The sequence below is a fragment of the Lycorma delicatula genome, chromosome 11, assembly GCF_047948215.1.
Source record: "Lycorma delicatula isolate Av1 chromosome 11, ASM4794821v1, whole genome shotgun sequence".
In the NCBI taxonomy this organism is placed as follows: domain Eukaryota; kingdom Metazoa; phylum Arthropoda; class Insecta; order Hemiptera; family Fulgoridae; genus Lycorma; species Lycorma delicatula.
The window spans coordinates 71,763,815-71,780,263 of NC_134465.1; the positions used below are offsets into that span (position 1 = coordinate 71,763,815).

Consider the following 16,449-nt stretch of genomic DNA (forward strand, 5'->3'; position numbering starts at 1 on the left):
ACCTAAAACTTTTTTCTGAAACAGTTTTGGATATGACCAACCCTTACGGCAAGGGATGACCAAAATATTGCTGGAATTTTAAGATGGGGCTCGTATGCTAAACATGTGAAATTTTTTCTTACATTATATCATTGTCGTATTGAGTAAATTTAAAGTTATTCTTAACTATAAGGTGTAAATCTTTTTTATCCCCTACTTAGCACCGGTGAAATCTACCTTCGTTTTCCGGTGAGTCGAAAGGGATTTTTTTTTTAATTATTTTATTACATTTCGTTTATGGAAATTTAATTTTAACATAAATGAAAAATATAATTTAATATTAAATAAAAAAATATTACTTCTCTTTTAGTTTTCACATTTCTCTTCTAGTTTTATAATTTGTATATTTCTTGAACAAAAAAATTATACAAAATAAAATAACGAAAAGTCTGTTTTCATTCGTATTAAAATTTTCTCGGTAAATAAACTCTACTGATTGAAAATACTCTGTAAAAAATAAGATATATATATATATATATATATTAAAAACGTATTTAATAATCAATCACTCACAAGGCGACTTTGATGTGTTCCGCTTATTTTGGTTATATTGTTTCAGCACAAATGAATGTCTATAAAAAATTATGCAATTATCATATCTCAGATTTTTACTTTCCTAGATCTTGTAAATACTGTATAATACAGAATTATTAACAACAGCTTCCGGCTTTAATCACTTCTTGGTACTTGTAGGTGCTTTGAATTTAGAAACACAAAAAATAAACTACGAGGGTCGTTCGGAAAGCAACCTCCGTTTGATTATAAATAAAAAAACCTGCATACATAAAAATATTTTATTATATACAACTTAAAAGTACATCTTTTAATTATTTTTAAGCATAGTCGCCATTTTAATTCAAGCATTTTTCATAGCGTTTCTGTAACTTAAAAATACCTTCTTCATAAATTTCAGCCGCCTGGATTCCTACCAACCGTTCGTGGCATTATAACGTCCGCCTCGTCATTGAAGTGCTGCCATGCAAGTCATTTCTACACGTAAGTAAAGGGATGAAAATCATTCGGCGCCAAATCCCGGCTGTAAAGAGGATGATCAAAAATATCCCGTTGGAATTGATTCGGAAGTTTTTGAGTTCTTCGAGTACTGTGAGGATGAACGGGATCACAGCATATCGCGTCGTTTATTCTGGATGGCTTACCTAAGTTTCTTCAAAGTTTTGCAGTAGACTTGCGTCAAATGGTTTGCATCGCAGCACTTCGATAACGAAGACGAACTTTGAAATGTCGTGAAAGGTTGGCTATGTACCCAGGGGGATGAATTGTATGAAGAGGGTATTTGTAAATGGTGACTATGTTTAAAAATAGTTAAAAGATGTAGTTTTAAATTGTATATAATAAAATATTTTTACTTTTTCAATGTTTTAATTGTTGCCAAACGAAGGTTATTTTCCAAACCGCCGTCGTATATCATAAATAAAGCTGAAAGTTTTTTTGTCTATCTGTTTGCTTGTTGTGGCATCACGCGAGAACCAATTGACCGATTGCTTTCAAATTTGCAGGAGACAGTCGTGTTATTACATAGACCGAGGCCCTAGCTCCCTTGTGGGTGAAATTGTTAATTAAAGATATTTATTAAATAAAAAAGATTAATCCTTTTACTTTATAATATTTCCATCACCATGGCAAAAGAAATAAGTTATGAATTTTTTGCCGTCAAAGAAGTGTATACTTTATTTACCATAGTTACTACTACTACTATTCTGTCTTTTGTTATTTAATTTCTTTATCAGGCTTCTATAAAGCCTGAAGAATATTTTAATTGTTATTTATCATAATTATTCTCTATCAGGTATCAGGGGGCGAAGTTATTTTGTCTAGACGAGAACGGCGAGCTAAGCGAGCTTTGCGCTCTGAGAAAGGTCCCGTGTACCCGTGATCGGTCCCTAGAAGCTCCTGGGTCAGCTCCGGGAATCACCTGGGGCAATCTAGGCCCGGGGATCCAGAGGGTGGAGCCCTGACCGCCTAGTATATATTTGTTTGTGTGTATATACATAAATTTGCATTATAATCTAAACACACACAACCCAGATCCGGCAGTATCTGGAAAACTTGTAGGAGAAAACAACTAATTTCTCTAAAATGTTTTGTTTGTAAATTTGTTTTTTATATACTAAGTTTCCGTTAATCGCAAAATAGTATACAGAAAATACTTTATCAAGATCAGGGGATCAAATATGCAAATATTTAAAGACTTCTTAATTTTCTTATTTTTTATCGTAAAAAGTAAAACAAAGAACTAACTGTTAGGAGTTTGATAAACATTAAAAAATCCTTAGTAACATTTTTTTACCTAAAATTATTAATTATTAAGATATTAAAAAAAAAACGATAAGTAAATTTTCTTCTCCTTTCCCCTCTTCAAACTTTCTTTAGAGTAATTTATTAATTACACATTTTCTAAACTTTAATGAGCGATTAAAATTAACTATGATAAATAAATAAAAATTCCAATAATTGGAATTATTAATAATTATTGTTTATGTACAAATAAGATAAATCAAAATTCAACCACCAACAATTCTTCTATGCTTTTTCAAGTACTTTCGGTCATTCGACTATCATCAGGAAAAGTTCTACTTCAATTTAAAAATATCAAAATTAACATTATTAGATTAATAAGTTAAAAAATATTAAAATCATATCAACCGGTCGTCATAGTATAAAAGTACTTTTTGTTCATTATGTAAGAAAGTCGCAGTTGTTATGAATTTTAATTGTTAGAGTAAAAAACAGGTAAGGTATTTTGATATTTTTTTTTTTAATTTAATGCTTTTATTTATAGTCGCATCAATAATTATATTCATTAGCGACTACAGTAAAACTATCATGTAGTATTATATAAAACTACAAAAAGAAACAATATATAACAAACATAGACAAGTGACAACAATAAATACAAAATAAAATACATAAATCAGACAAAAATCACTTATCGTATTCTTCTTTATAGGAGAGGAACCGCAACAGACGTTTTATACCCTCGTTCTGGTTTAACAGAAATTTCATATCCGAACCCCCAGGTCTGTTTTGCCGGATGGTTCCAAAGATTAGGCAATCAGGTGGTTCACGGACCAATTATTAATTTATTTGTTGGAATAAAATATCAACCTCGAATTTAGTTTGTTCGTTGATTAATTTATTGTTGTGTTAATATAGATTAAATTTTTCAAGGATGCTAGTTTTATAAAAATCGTTAGATATATCTAATATTTTAATAAAATTTTGATGTTGGAAAACTAAACTAATATTTATTATTAATAAGGATACGGTTAGTTATTCTCTTATTATACTATTCCTGTTTTTTTTTTTTTTTTTTTTTTTTTTTTTTAAATATATTTCATTAAAAAGTTGTTGAGTCTTCTCATGCAATCGTTTTTAATGTGTCCAAATTATTACGTCAGACATAAACTAGAACTTTCTTTAATTAAAAAAAAAACTATCACATGTCAGTATATAGAAATTTCTTAATAATGAATATCAAATCTACCTCATTTCTTAATCAATTCCATAGAAAAAAAAAAAAAAAAAATACTTGCCTGGACAATGCAAAGTGTAAATAATAAGTTTTTCCTCTTGATAAATGCGACTTTGCCCATCCGAGTAGGGCACCTTGATGGTCCCTCTGATGCTTCAAGGCACGCTGGTAGTACAATATTGCTTCTTCCACTCTGTCTGTAAATATATTAAAATAATTTTATTAAAGGTTTTCATGAACTTATTTAATTACGGCTTTAATTTATATCTGGATAAAACAGATACATTTTACGTGATTTTTATCTTTAAAATAATTCCCTATTATTTGACATAATGATTGATTAATTGCAATCTTTCTCGACTAAAAGGATACAGGAATTTTTGCTTAACATTATCTATTTCTGTCTTTCTTAAAACTGTAATGCATGTAAAGTACCTTGTATATAAAAGACACTAGTTAAAGTTGTTTGCTCTAAAAAAAACTATATTTTTTTGTGACCAGTTCCTGTATATAGCCGGCCTCCGTGGTCCGAGTGGTAGCGTCTCGGCCTTTCATCCGGAGGTCCCGGGTTCGAATCCCGGTCAGGCATGGCATTTTCAGACACTACAAATCATTCATTTCACCTTCTGAAGCAACCCCTAACGGTAGACCCGGAGGTTAAAAAAAAAGTTCCTGTAAGTTATATACTAAAGGATCAAATGAGCGTACGAGTATATATGAATTTCAGTGGAGTTGGAACGCTCCAGTATGTTCAGTAGAACCCACCGGGTTGGTCTAGTGGTTAACGCGTCTTCCCAAATCAGCTGATTTGGAAAGTCGAGAGTTACAGCGTTCAAGTCCTATTAGAGCCAGTTGTTTTTACATGGATTTGAATACTAGATCGTGGATACCGGTGTTCTTTGGTGGTTGGGTTTCAATTAACCACACATCTCTGGAATGGTTGAACTGAGAATGTACACGACTACACTTCATTTACACTCATACATATCATCCTCTGAAGTATTATCTAAACGGTAGTTACCGGAGGTTAAACAGGAAAAGAAAGAAAGTATGTTCAGCTCAGAAATGTTGACGAAGGGAAACCGTTCCACTCATCACTGAATTCACTAAGCCGGGTATTTTTGAATGCTAGTTATCTTAAAAACGATTTATTCATTTTCAGTTGTGATTTATATCTCATATCCCAGTACTTTTTTTTTTATTTAGTCTCCCTTCAAATAAAACCATAAAAAAATATAAGTTTTTTGTGTTATCTTTTGGAAGTGAAGAAAAATATATTTATTTTTATTTTATTTGAACGATATTTCAAAACTTTCTTTGAAAAAGACGTAATTATTTTTCTATGATTTTGTACGCTACCACGAAACGTTATCAAATATTTATTGAAATAATTTTATTCGGCCCATAATTTTACTGATTATTTCCAATATCATTTAATATATTTCTATGCTTGCATACGTGTAAGATTTTGTATCTGTGAATATGTGTTCAAGTAAGAAAAACTAATTGCGTAAATTTAGTTTCATAAAAAAATAAATAAAATTTCTGAAATGAGTGTAATAAGAGTCTATTAAGGTAAAATATAATGAATAAATCTTTCTCACTTTCTCTCCGTCTCTCCATATATATATATACATAAAACTGACTCATAATCAATTCCCAGCAAAAATAATGAAGATAATATGATGAAAATTTGTATACACGTTCTTCTTATGGTTTAAGTGCACACTAAAAATTGTTCATTTTGAAATTCGTACTTTAAAGGGTTAAAATGGGGTGAAAATGGAATTTACTATTTTTTTAATTTCTCGGTAACAAATAAAGATATCAACTTGATTTTTCGTGTATGTAATCTTCATGTGAGAAAATAAAAAAGAATTTCTAGATTTTTCAAAATTCCCTTGAAAGGGAGGGGAAGAAAAATAATTTTTTTTTTAAAATGACTGTAAATTTTCCCCACATTTTCGACAATACTAAACGAGATATTCATTCGGTTTGAGCTTTCAAATACTCTTCAGGTAAATTTTTAAAAACCATTTATTTATTTTTTTTAGTTTAGATTTTTTAACGGATGCGTAATTATATGTGATTCAACAAACACAGCCAATGCCACTGTTACTGTATGTGCGTCGCAAATGGCTGCATCTGCCTCTGGTTACCTGAATAAAAAACATAAGGTAAAAGTAATAAAAAACGTTTTTAAAAGAATGACAAACGAATAAGTTCACTTCCAACTGGTGTTTCTCGGGTAACGCTTAGTACTGGGAAAAATACATTTTTATCCATACTGTATACGGGTAACCAGTTACATTTAATATTTATAAGATGGAGGCCGACTTTTTCGAAACCCATATTTTTAGATCACTCAAAGTTTCGTGTCTTTTAGGGACCAAACTGTTGCTCTAAAGATATTATAATACACTCATATTTTTTTATAAACTGAACAGACTTTAATTTTTATTAATCACTAGCAGACGCGGCAATGCTTCGCTATTGCAACATTTGAGTATATATATGTGTGTATATGTATATATATAGATTAAATGAACACAATTGAAAGTTTGATAAAACATTAACAAAATGATCATTACTGAACTTCACAAACTTTAACCTTTCCCTTTTACCCTATCACCCTCTCACCCTTTTGTTTTCCCCTTCGCCATTTCCCTTTCACCCTTATCACAGTTTCCTTTTACCGTTTTTATTTTCACAATTCCCTTTCCATTTCCACATTTCAAATTCTTTCCCTTTCATTCCCCAATTTCTCTTTCCCTTATTTCGCTTCCTCCCTTCCTCTTTACCCTCTTCCCCCTTTCTTTTTCTTCTTTCCCCTTTCCATTTCTTTTTCCCGTTTTCCCTTTTCCTCCGTTTTCCCATTTCTTCTTTTTCCATTTTCCCCTTCTTCCCTTTTCCTTTTTCCATTTTCCCTTTTCTGATTTTTCCCTCCTTCCTTTTTCCAATTTTCCCTTTCACCCTTATTCCCCGCGCGTAAATAACTTCAGTAGTTTTTTAGTCTATAGCGGACACACATATTGGAAACATTGAAATGGAATCGGAAAATATTTAGTATAGCGTGTGTGTTGCTTTTACGTCCAGCAGATAGCGCTCTTTTTCAAAAAGACATGTTTTTACCTGTCACAGGTGTGATATCTTAGGTATTTATAAATAGTAGGTATATAAAAAAACGCGCGTATTTGAATTCAACGTTGTATCAAAATTTCAAAGCAATCGATGAACAACTTTTGGAGATTTAAGATTTTGAATAAACGAACATTTACAATTTTATTTATATATATTATTATTCTTGTAAGTATGAGTTTAATAAAACACAGCGGTTCCAAGGAGCAGAGCTCTCTGGTTAGACGGGAAAAGTAAGCGAAACGAGCCATTACCGGCTAAATATCGCCTGACCGCTAATTATTCCGTAAAATATAAATTCATAACTAAATAACTTCTTTAACCGGTAATAATTTAATAAAAAAAAATCCTAAATACAACTACTTATTCTAATGAATAGTTATTGTAAAATATTGAAAAATTAAAAATAAATTTTGAAAAAATTCTCATAAAAATAAAAGAAAGAATAATTCGATAAATAATACTTAAGATATGCTGTAAAGAATTTTTATTTATGTTTATAAAATAAAATATTGTTACCTAAAAACAATGAAAATTTGTTTTAGAAAATCTCAGTAGAAAATGGAAAGTTAATATAAAACGTGTTTAAACTTTTCAAACTTCAACTAGGATTGCCCATCAAGATATTATATATGAAAGGAAAAAAAATAATTTTTTCAAGAAAAATAGAATGTAAAATCAATCAAGCAAGTATCCTCTTCCATGAACAAAATTTAAGAAACATGTTACCAATTTAATGTTGTTAATATAAAAAAGCTTTACAAAAAAAAGTTTTTAATAAATTTAAAATTCTAATAAGCTTTAAGATATTGATTCAGTTATCTCTAGTCTTCAACAATCAGATTGTTATTTTGTTGTTAATAAAAGAAGTTATTCGAATTAGCAATTATTTATAATTTTCTTTTGTCTTCAGTCATTTGACTGGTTTGATGCAGCTCTCCAAGATTCCCTATCTAGTGCTAGTCGTTTCCAATTATTATTTATAATAATTGGAATTAACTGAAATCGAACTCAGTAGTTTGGTATTCTTTGAAGTGAAAATGTATTGTGGTTGCATACCGAAGCGTATATGCGGTTGATTAAATAAGATCGTCTATCAGTTTACTTACAACTAAAAAAAATTAATTCATTTGATATTTTATATTGAATTGAATTATTATAATTTCACAAGCCTAATGCTTTATAATTTCTTTCCAATATATATATATATATATATACACGTTCAGGAATCCGTCTCTGTATTCCTGTTAAATAATAATAAGTAATATTTCATAAATTCCAAAGTTCTATTACTTGATATGCTGAAAAGGTTTAACTTGTTCAAGAAATATTTTATGAATTTTAATTTTTGGAAGGGTTCTCATTTAAACAGATGTATGCTGCCCCTTTTTTAATGGAGTTATAAAAGAATATATATTAAAAAATGGTCATCGGATATAAATTGATGTGGTTATTTATCGACATCATGATCAAAATATATTCAATATTTCATTTTATTAAAATAATAATAATAATTAAATTTTAATAAAAAAAATATACATATATATTTTAAAAATTCAAGTGGTATTTTGTTGATTTCAATTACATACACTATTTAAATGAATATTGTATTAAATGTATTTAAATAAATTGTATTAAAACGATTTGATTTAAATGAATTATATTGTTTAATAAATTTATAAATAAAAGTTTAATGGTTTTTATGTATGAAATTTTTAAAGAGAAAATGTTGGTTTATTTTAAATTTAAATCGGATAATTAAAATAAACAGAAATAAATATGTAGATATAAATTATAATTAGTTATTCTATAAATAATTCATAGCGTGTACGCCCAGTATTTTATGAATTTAATTGGATACAATGTGATTTAAACAACAAAAAAAAAACTACGATATACTGTTGTTTTTGAGGGAAAAATATTACCTGGTTTTTATCAATTTTTTATATATAGGTTTTTTTAAAAAATATTTAACAATAAAATTTCCAACATAATAATTTCACTTTAGGAGAAATGTTTATGTATTTATATGAATAGATATATATATATTCGAAATATTTATTTCAAGAAGGTTAAGCATCTTGGAACTATAAGAGGTATGAGAAATTTTAAATGTGGAAATATTCCACAGGTCTTTTTTATTACAAAGCTATGTTTGAATTTAGAAAGAAAAAGATGTCATTTTAATAGTTTTATTATATTATAATTGTCATATTATATATTATAACACATATATAATACAATATGTTATTATATTATAATTATTATATGTCATTCATTTTAAAAATATTGATTTTTTTTTTAAATGTCATTTTAAAAATTAAAATGATATTTTTTATCCAAAATTTCAATAAAAATCAAGAATCAAAAATTTTTCCGTGGTGTAGCGTATGCCGCCACCATGTTGCGACTATGGGTAACGCTAAATGGCTTATTACATAGTTCATGATGATGCTCTCAGTGGAATTCAATCCGGACGTAAAACAGCCTTTCATTGGGATGTCCGGAAAGGAGCTACATTGAGATTTATTTGGTTAAAAGTATTACAATGGAATTCTGAAGGAATATCAAAATCTAAAAATCAGAAGTTCATAACATTCTGACCAAAGAAGATATAGATACATCTATTCAATATCATGGAAGCTAATCTCACAGATGATATCCCATCCCCGTATGAGAAGACACCCACCTTGTTACCAGTCACCACACCACCCCATCCGTTCCGAGCCCTGAGGAACTTTACTGGAGGTCGTCTTTAGACTCTCTTAACTGATTACATCTCACAGTCATTAGCCAGGCTTCGGTCGGGATGACACCGATGTAAATTCCTCGGTAGACATTTACATCAGTAAAATACAAATCAAATTTTGCCTTCACGTAGGCCTCAAACGGACATCTTCACACCCAACCTAACACGATTCCCTCAAACTAACTGACCGAGACCACGGAAGCGCGGATCCCGCGCCTAATCTAAATTTGACAACACCGTTCGTGATTATGAATAGCTCAGAAAATGCCTTACAGATAATAGTTTTACATATTACAGCCCTTATTACCTCTCAACTCTATTGGTGATGTTTACTGATTTTAAATATTCTTACAATTCTTTATGGAAGCTGAAGCTATTGGACAAGTTTCGTTTGTCTAGGTACGATGGAAATATCTTTTTATTAATCAACGCTTTTTTACTACCAGTCAATGGGGTGACTCCAAGATTAAGGCAGCAAAGTGTCAGAGTATCACAAGGAGATGTTTTAAGTCCAATTCGGTTTAATATAATGATAAATAACTTGCCACGAGAATTTAAAAACACAGAAGTTATAAAAACTCTGTACCCGGATCACCTAGTCGTATGAGCTTCCTTGCCAAAAGCAATGAATACATTATCCTCAAAGCTAAATGTGAAAATGCAAACATTACGCAACTGGGGTGCTGAAAATCGTATGACCGCGAGCTTAGTCCATAAATAATATGAATACCTCTACCGAACGATGAAAAACTTGCTTTCTGACTTGGGCATAGAAGACGATTATTCCTTACACTCAATCTCGGCACACTTAGCCTAAAATTCGAAATATCAACATCTATCTGGGTATTAATGGCCATTTAAACAAATATGGCATCCAGCAATATTATAACAAAATTTCATTATAATTTACCTCCAAAAATGAAAAGTTAGGTAAATTTTTATTGGTTATACATTTTTTAGTGGAATTTTTTTAGTTTTTTCCAATTATAATAGTAAATTTAGAAAAATCAAAATTTCTTGGAAGATGGTTTTGTTGTTCGGGAACAGAAAAAATTAATAATACAGATTTTCTAACCTTTTTTTTGATCTATTTAAACGTATAATGATAATTTTACAATAAAACTACATCGTAAATGATTCCCACCCCCAAAAAATATCTTTTGTAATTTTTTTTTATATAATTATTTTTCCACTACATTAAGAATAAATAACCAATGCTAGGAAAGGATTACAACTTTTTTTTACAGCTTTTTTAATATAACCTTAAGAATAATTTGCGATAAAGTTTTTTATGAACATTTAAAACAGTGTATTTTAAACAGTGTTATATTTTACTGCAACTTTTTTTAATTTTTAAATATTTTTTAGAGGCTAAGTTGAATTTAGTTACAGATAATTGTATTATTTCATGAATGAAATGTAGATATTAATTATTTTTTTATGTCTTACAAGTTACTGGTATTTAGGAATACTGTTAAGTGGAAGAGGGATGAAGATGGAATAGGGAATAAAAGAAGTAAATTAAAGATATATCTAAACAATTAGGCAAAGTTCACATAACGAAATTATATTTTAAAAAGTTTGAAATTTACCATGTCTCGCTGTTCAATAATTCACTAGCGTTAACTCGCAAACGAAACATTTTAAGACATATGTTTCTATGAACTTTTTCCCTTATTTTTGCAGGTAGAATAGGTTATAAAAGTCCCTGGAAAACGTCATGATACACTCTGTATATAATTTAAAAAAAAAAAAAAACAAGATAAATGTTTTATCATATTTAACTTTTAAATATGTGTTTATTATTTTACAATTATTATTATATTTATATATATTTTTATTCGTATTTATTTAGAATATTAATAAATTCCGATGTGGATGTTGGAATGTACGGTCTGCTTTATATAATGAAATACGTACTTACTACACTACAAAAATAAAATTATAAACATTAAAAACAAACCATAAATTATCTCATACATTCTAACATGAAATTAAAATAAGTACCGAATATAGCAAGTATGTTATTCTATATATATATATATATATATATATATTTAAACAAGGTTATGTTTAAAAAAAATAACCACAAAAATGTGGAATGTTATTTACCCCTTTTCCAACAACTTCATTCCCGTTTCTCTTTTTCTTTTTTATTTCCCTTTGTTTTTCCCAATTATAGTAATGTATAGTGTACAGATTTTAAATGTTAAAATAAAATAAATTACTTTATTTCAGAAAATGAAAGTAATCATGATATATTTAAACATTTTTGTAATAAAATTTAAACTTTTACTATTACTCTCTTTAAAAACAGATTCATACAATTTTGTTGAATTTTTGTTTTTATTAAATTTTTTAACATTTAGGCTTAAAAAAATTTTATACTGGTGTTGCTATTGTTACTATTCTAAGATTACTTTTAATAAGACTAATTTCATTTTCATTTAAATGAAAATTTAGATCTTTTCATTTAACATTTCCATTTTTATATTTATTTATTTTTTCTTAATAATTTCTAACTTAGAATATACCCGAGACAAAAATTTTATACAACTAATAGTTCAAATTTGTATAAAATCAATAAATAATGGGAATTTATTGATATTCCAAAAAATAAACGAGCTCTCAAATTTTGAGAAATATCACTACTACTCTAAAAAAGACAATTCAATCTAACTACTAAAGAGAACACATTTTAACGATAAATTCATTATGAACCCGAAATGTGATTATCTATACCGATAGAAATTGTATATATCGAGCATTGTCTATGTCAATCTGTCTACTTCAGACAACTTTTATATAATTTAGTTTTTCGAACATGGCATCGTTTGGTATAATAATAATTATATATAATTTAAAAAAAACAGCTTACCAAATTCCAGTTTTATTTCCTTTAGCGCTTTCGGCTATTCTGCCATCTTCAAGAGGAATATAATTACGATTAAAATTATAAAATAACCATAATTGATTTATATATATATATATATATATAATTATGGTATATATATATATAAATTGATCGTCATTTTATTATTCGTAATTTTATTTTATTTTAAGTTAAAGTTTAAATCTAAGTGACTGCGTCCGTATTGTAATAGTTTCTCAATTGTTATCCTTGTAATAATCCTTTTAACTTTTATAGATTCCTATTAACTAATACAATACGGACTTAGTCACTTAGACTTAAACTTTAACTTAACATAAAATAAAATGACGATCAATTGTTTTATATATAATTCATTTATGGTAGTTTAACAATTTTAATCACAATTAAAATTCATCTTGAAGATGGCAGAATAGCCGAAAGCACTCGAGGAAATTAAACTGCAATTTGATAAGCTGATATTAAAATTAGGTATAGTTATTATGTAACTAGCTGACCCGGCAATTCTTCGCTATTGCTAAATTTGAAAGTTTGGTAAAACATTAACAAAATAATAATTACAAAACTTCTCAAAATGTAACATTTCCCTTTGTTCCTTTTAACCTTTCTCCCTTTTCCCTTTCCCCTTTTACTTTTCCCACTTTACATTCCCCAATATCACCTTTCTTCCCATCCCTTTCCTTTACCATTTTATATTTCCCTTATTTCCCCTTCCCCCTTCATATTTCCCCTGTCTTTTTTCCTTTTCCCTTTCCATTTCCTTTTCCTGTTTATCCTTTTCCCCGTTTTCCCCTTTCTTCTTTTTTCCATTTTTCCCTTCTTATCTTTTACCTTTCTCGATTTCTCCCTTTTTCTCCTTTTTTCCCCGCGCGTAAATCGGTCCAGTAACTTTTTACTCTACAGTGTACAGACATATCGGAAACAGTGAAATGTAATCGTAAAATATTTAGTTAGCGTGTGCTGCTTTTACGTCCAACAGATATCGCTATTTTAAAAAAATGCATGTTTTAACCTGTCACAGGTGTGACATCTTAGTTATATAAATAGTATTTATATAAAAACACGCGCGTATTTGAATGTAACGTTGTATGAAAATTTCAAAGCAATCGCTAAAGAACTTTCGGAGATTTAAGATTTTAAACAAACGAACGTTTACATTTTTATTTATATAGATTTACTAAATTTAATAATTGTCTATTCTTGACATCCTGTCATCGCCGAAATTCATAATACAATCGCTGAGTTGAATCGTTGCAAAACACAAGTGAGTTTCTGCTGGATTGCTAGCCATGTGGGAATCCCGGGTAATAAACGTGCAGATTCCGCTGCTAAATACGCATGTAACCGACCGTATTTTCACCACTCGTGTTATTTCTACCATTTTATTAATTCTGTTAAACACACACTTCGAGGAATGGAAAGGTGACAGGACTGTTACAGTAGGTAATAAACTCCTCAAGGTACTGTGCTGCCATGGAGGTCTTTAATCCGGAATAATCGTTGAGAGGAGACGACTATTTGCCGTTTACGAAGGGCATATCAATCTTACATATGGGAATATCAAATGAATCAGACAGATGCACCCGCTTGTATTCGCAATAATTATTAAAATACTTTTTTTTTTAAATTATATTATGTATTTTCCGGGCGATGATTACGCAAAAGCTTTTTTCACCGTCCCAAAAAAAAAAAATTATATATATATATATATATATATATATATACAGAGTGTTTCTAAAATGGTGAGCTGGCTATACTTTTTCGAATTCTACTTGTAAAACTAAACAAAAAAAATCCTTAGGAAAAATGGCAATTTCTCATTCGTTCTCCCTCTGTCCGGCATTTTGTTATTTTTATATAATATTTTTATCTCAAGTTAGGATATACGAATCACATTAATATTTGTTAAACCTCTTGGTAATAAAGTTTTAAAATTATCAAAAAATTTGGACTTAAATACCTTCGCAAATTACAAAATGGCGGTCATGTTTATATGTCTGGAAACGCTTCGTTAGCGAGTTATGGCTAGCGAAAGATTTCGCCTGGATCTTAGCTCCTCCAGTGAAATGAGATCGTACTGAAATTTTTTGGACAATCTAAAAACAAAATTAATGGTTTTCTATAGTTTTTGACCTGAAAAATTCAATAAAATAGCTCTCACAACTGTATCTCCTTTAATTTTTAATATATTTAACTTAAAACTCAAAATTAAGGGTCCAAATAACAATTTTTTAACGTTTAGCTTAAAATAACTTTCTTAAATTGGTAATAAATGCATAAAGGTTTTTTACAAAACTTGTAGAGAACTTAATTCTTAAAAACCTAATGTAATCAACGTTAATGAACGCTGAACAGAATGTTTCCAAATTCGTTTTTATTGAAAACCAAACAAAACTAAACATAACTAGCTGGTATAAACAATTCAAGAAACAAAAAAAATTAAATAATTTAAATGAAACATTTGGTTAGAATTATTTTTAGAGAAATAGGCCTATAATTTAAATTTTCGTTTGCAGTGTTCAGCTTTCATAACTATTTTGTTGTGTTTGGTTTTAAATTTTATGTTAATACTATATTTAGGAGTCCTTACTGTTATAAAACAACATGCTAAATTACACATTACAAAATAAAAAGTTTTAATTTGATACGATATAATCAAGTTGGCAAAAGTAGGTTAGTTAAATCAGGCGTATCCACTCCATTAATTAAACATCTGACGAAGCATGTTTCATCAGAGCGCATATTACGCTCTAATTCTTAGTGTAAGCAAAGTGTTACCAAAGGTGGGAATACATGAATGAAATAAATAAATAATTAATTTTATAGATTACTTCAGGAGTTATGAGTAAGCTGATTGTTATAAAAAAAGTACTATTTCAGTATTTAATTGAAAGGATAAAGGAAACCATGCGTTAAAATTTTCATCAGTACTTCATTGTACAAAATAAATGAATTAGAGAAAGAAATAGTTGTACCCCGTATTAATTAAAAATAATAATTAGTGAATGATATTAGTTTTATTATAAGGAAATGAATGAATTTTAAATAGATACGTTATAAAAATTATTTTAACTTAACATTAATTTTTACATAATTATAAAATAATTTTTATTTGAAAATTCGTTCATTTTTAGTAATATTTGATATCCAATTGTAAACGCACTTTTACAATTATTTTAATGTTAAAATAATTTTTTATTCAGTAAAGAAATTTCTGAATATCTAATTATACACGAAATTAAGAATTACTGTAGTGCATTAATTAAAAAAATAATCCTTTTTTTTCATCTTTTCATATTTTTTGGCCGCACCTGTAATTTTTTTATTTAAAAATTTTTTATTAATTTAATAATAATAATAATATATATATATATATATATATATATATATATATATATATATATATATAAAATCTTTTTTTTTTCTTAAAATGGAATCTTTTTAATTTATTAACAAATAGAGGGATTAAATGATTACCGGGATTATTATTTCCTTTTTTTTATGATAAAGCAGGTACTGCGGTCATTTTCCCGGTGGAAATTGGGTAACGTACAATAATGATACCATGTCTGATCGGGATACGAACCCGGGACCTTTGCACGAAATTTGAGACTCTATCTACTCAGCCGCGGAGGTTAGCATTTTTTTTTGTACACAAACTAACGAGGAGTTTTTTAAATCGAACCAGTTTTTATTTTTATTTTTTTTAAAAGGAATTATCTACATAAAATTGATAAATCTTGATTCAGTCTTTTATATTTTAAATGTAATTTAATTGTAAATATATCCAGAAAACTTAAGTACAATATGACGCCGATTATCCAAACGTTGATTTTCCGAATTTTTAAATATCCGGACTTTTTTTTAACCTCTGGGACTACCGTTAGGTATTGCTTCAGAGGATGATATGAATGAAAATTTTTGTAGCGCGTGAAAATGCCATGCTTGACTGGGATTCGAACCGGGACCTCCGGATGAAAGGCGAGATGCTACTACTCGGGCCATGGAGGCCGGTACAAATATCCGGACTAGGCATTCTAAAAAAAAAAACATTACACGTTATTTAAAAAACTTAAAATTTTATTCAAAAAAAGCTTTTGTTTGATTCAATATATACGTAAATTTATAACTTTGTTAAAA

General features: G+C 28.6%; 1 protein-coding gene across 1 annotated transcript in view; it reads right to left on the reverse strand.

The window, feature by feature from the left end:
• Positions 1–16,449, reverse strand: part of LOC142332315 (protein O-mannosyl-transferase TMTC1-like) — a 507,352-nt gene that overhangs the window by 21,765 nt on the left and 469,138 nt on the right. The window contains exon 13 of the mRNA XM_075378680.1: positions 3,594–3,729. Coding sequence (XP_075234795.1) covers positions 3,594–3,729 — 136 coding nt within the window. The remainder of the gene's footprint in view (positions 1–3,593; positions 3,730–16,449) is intronic.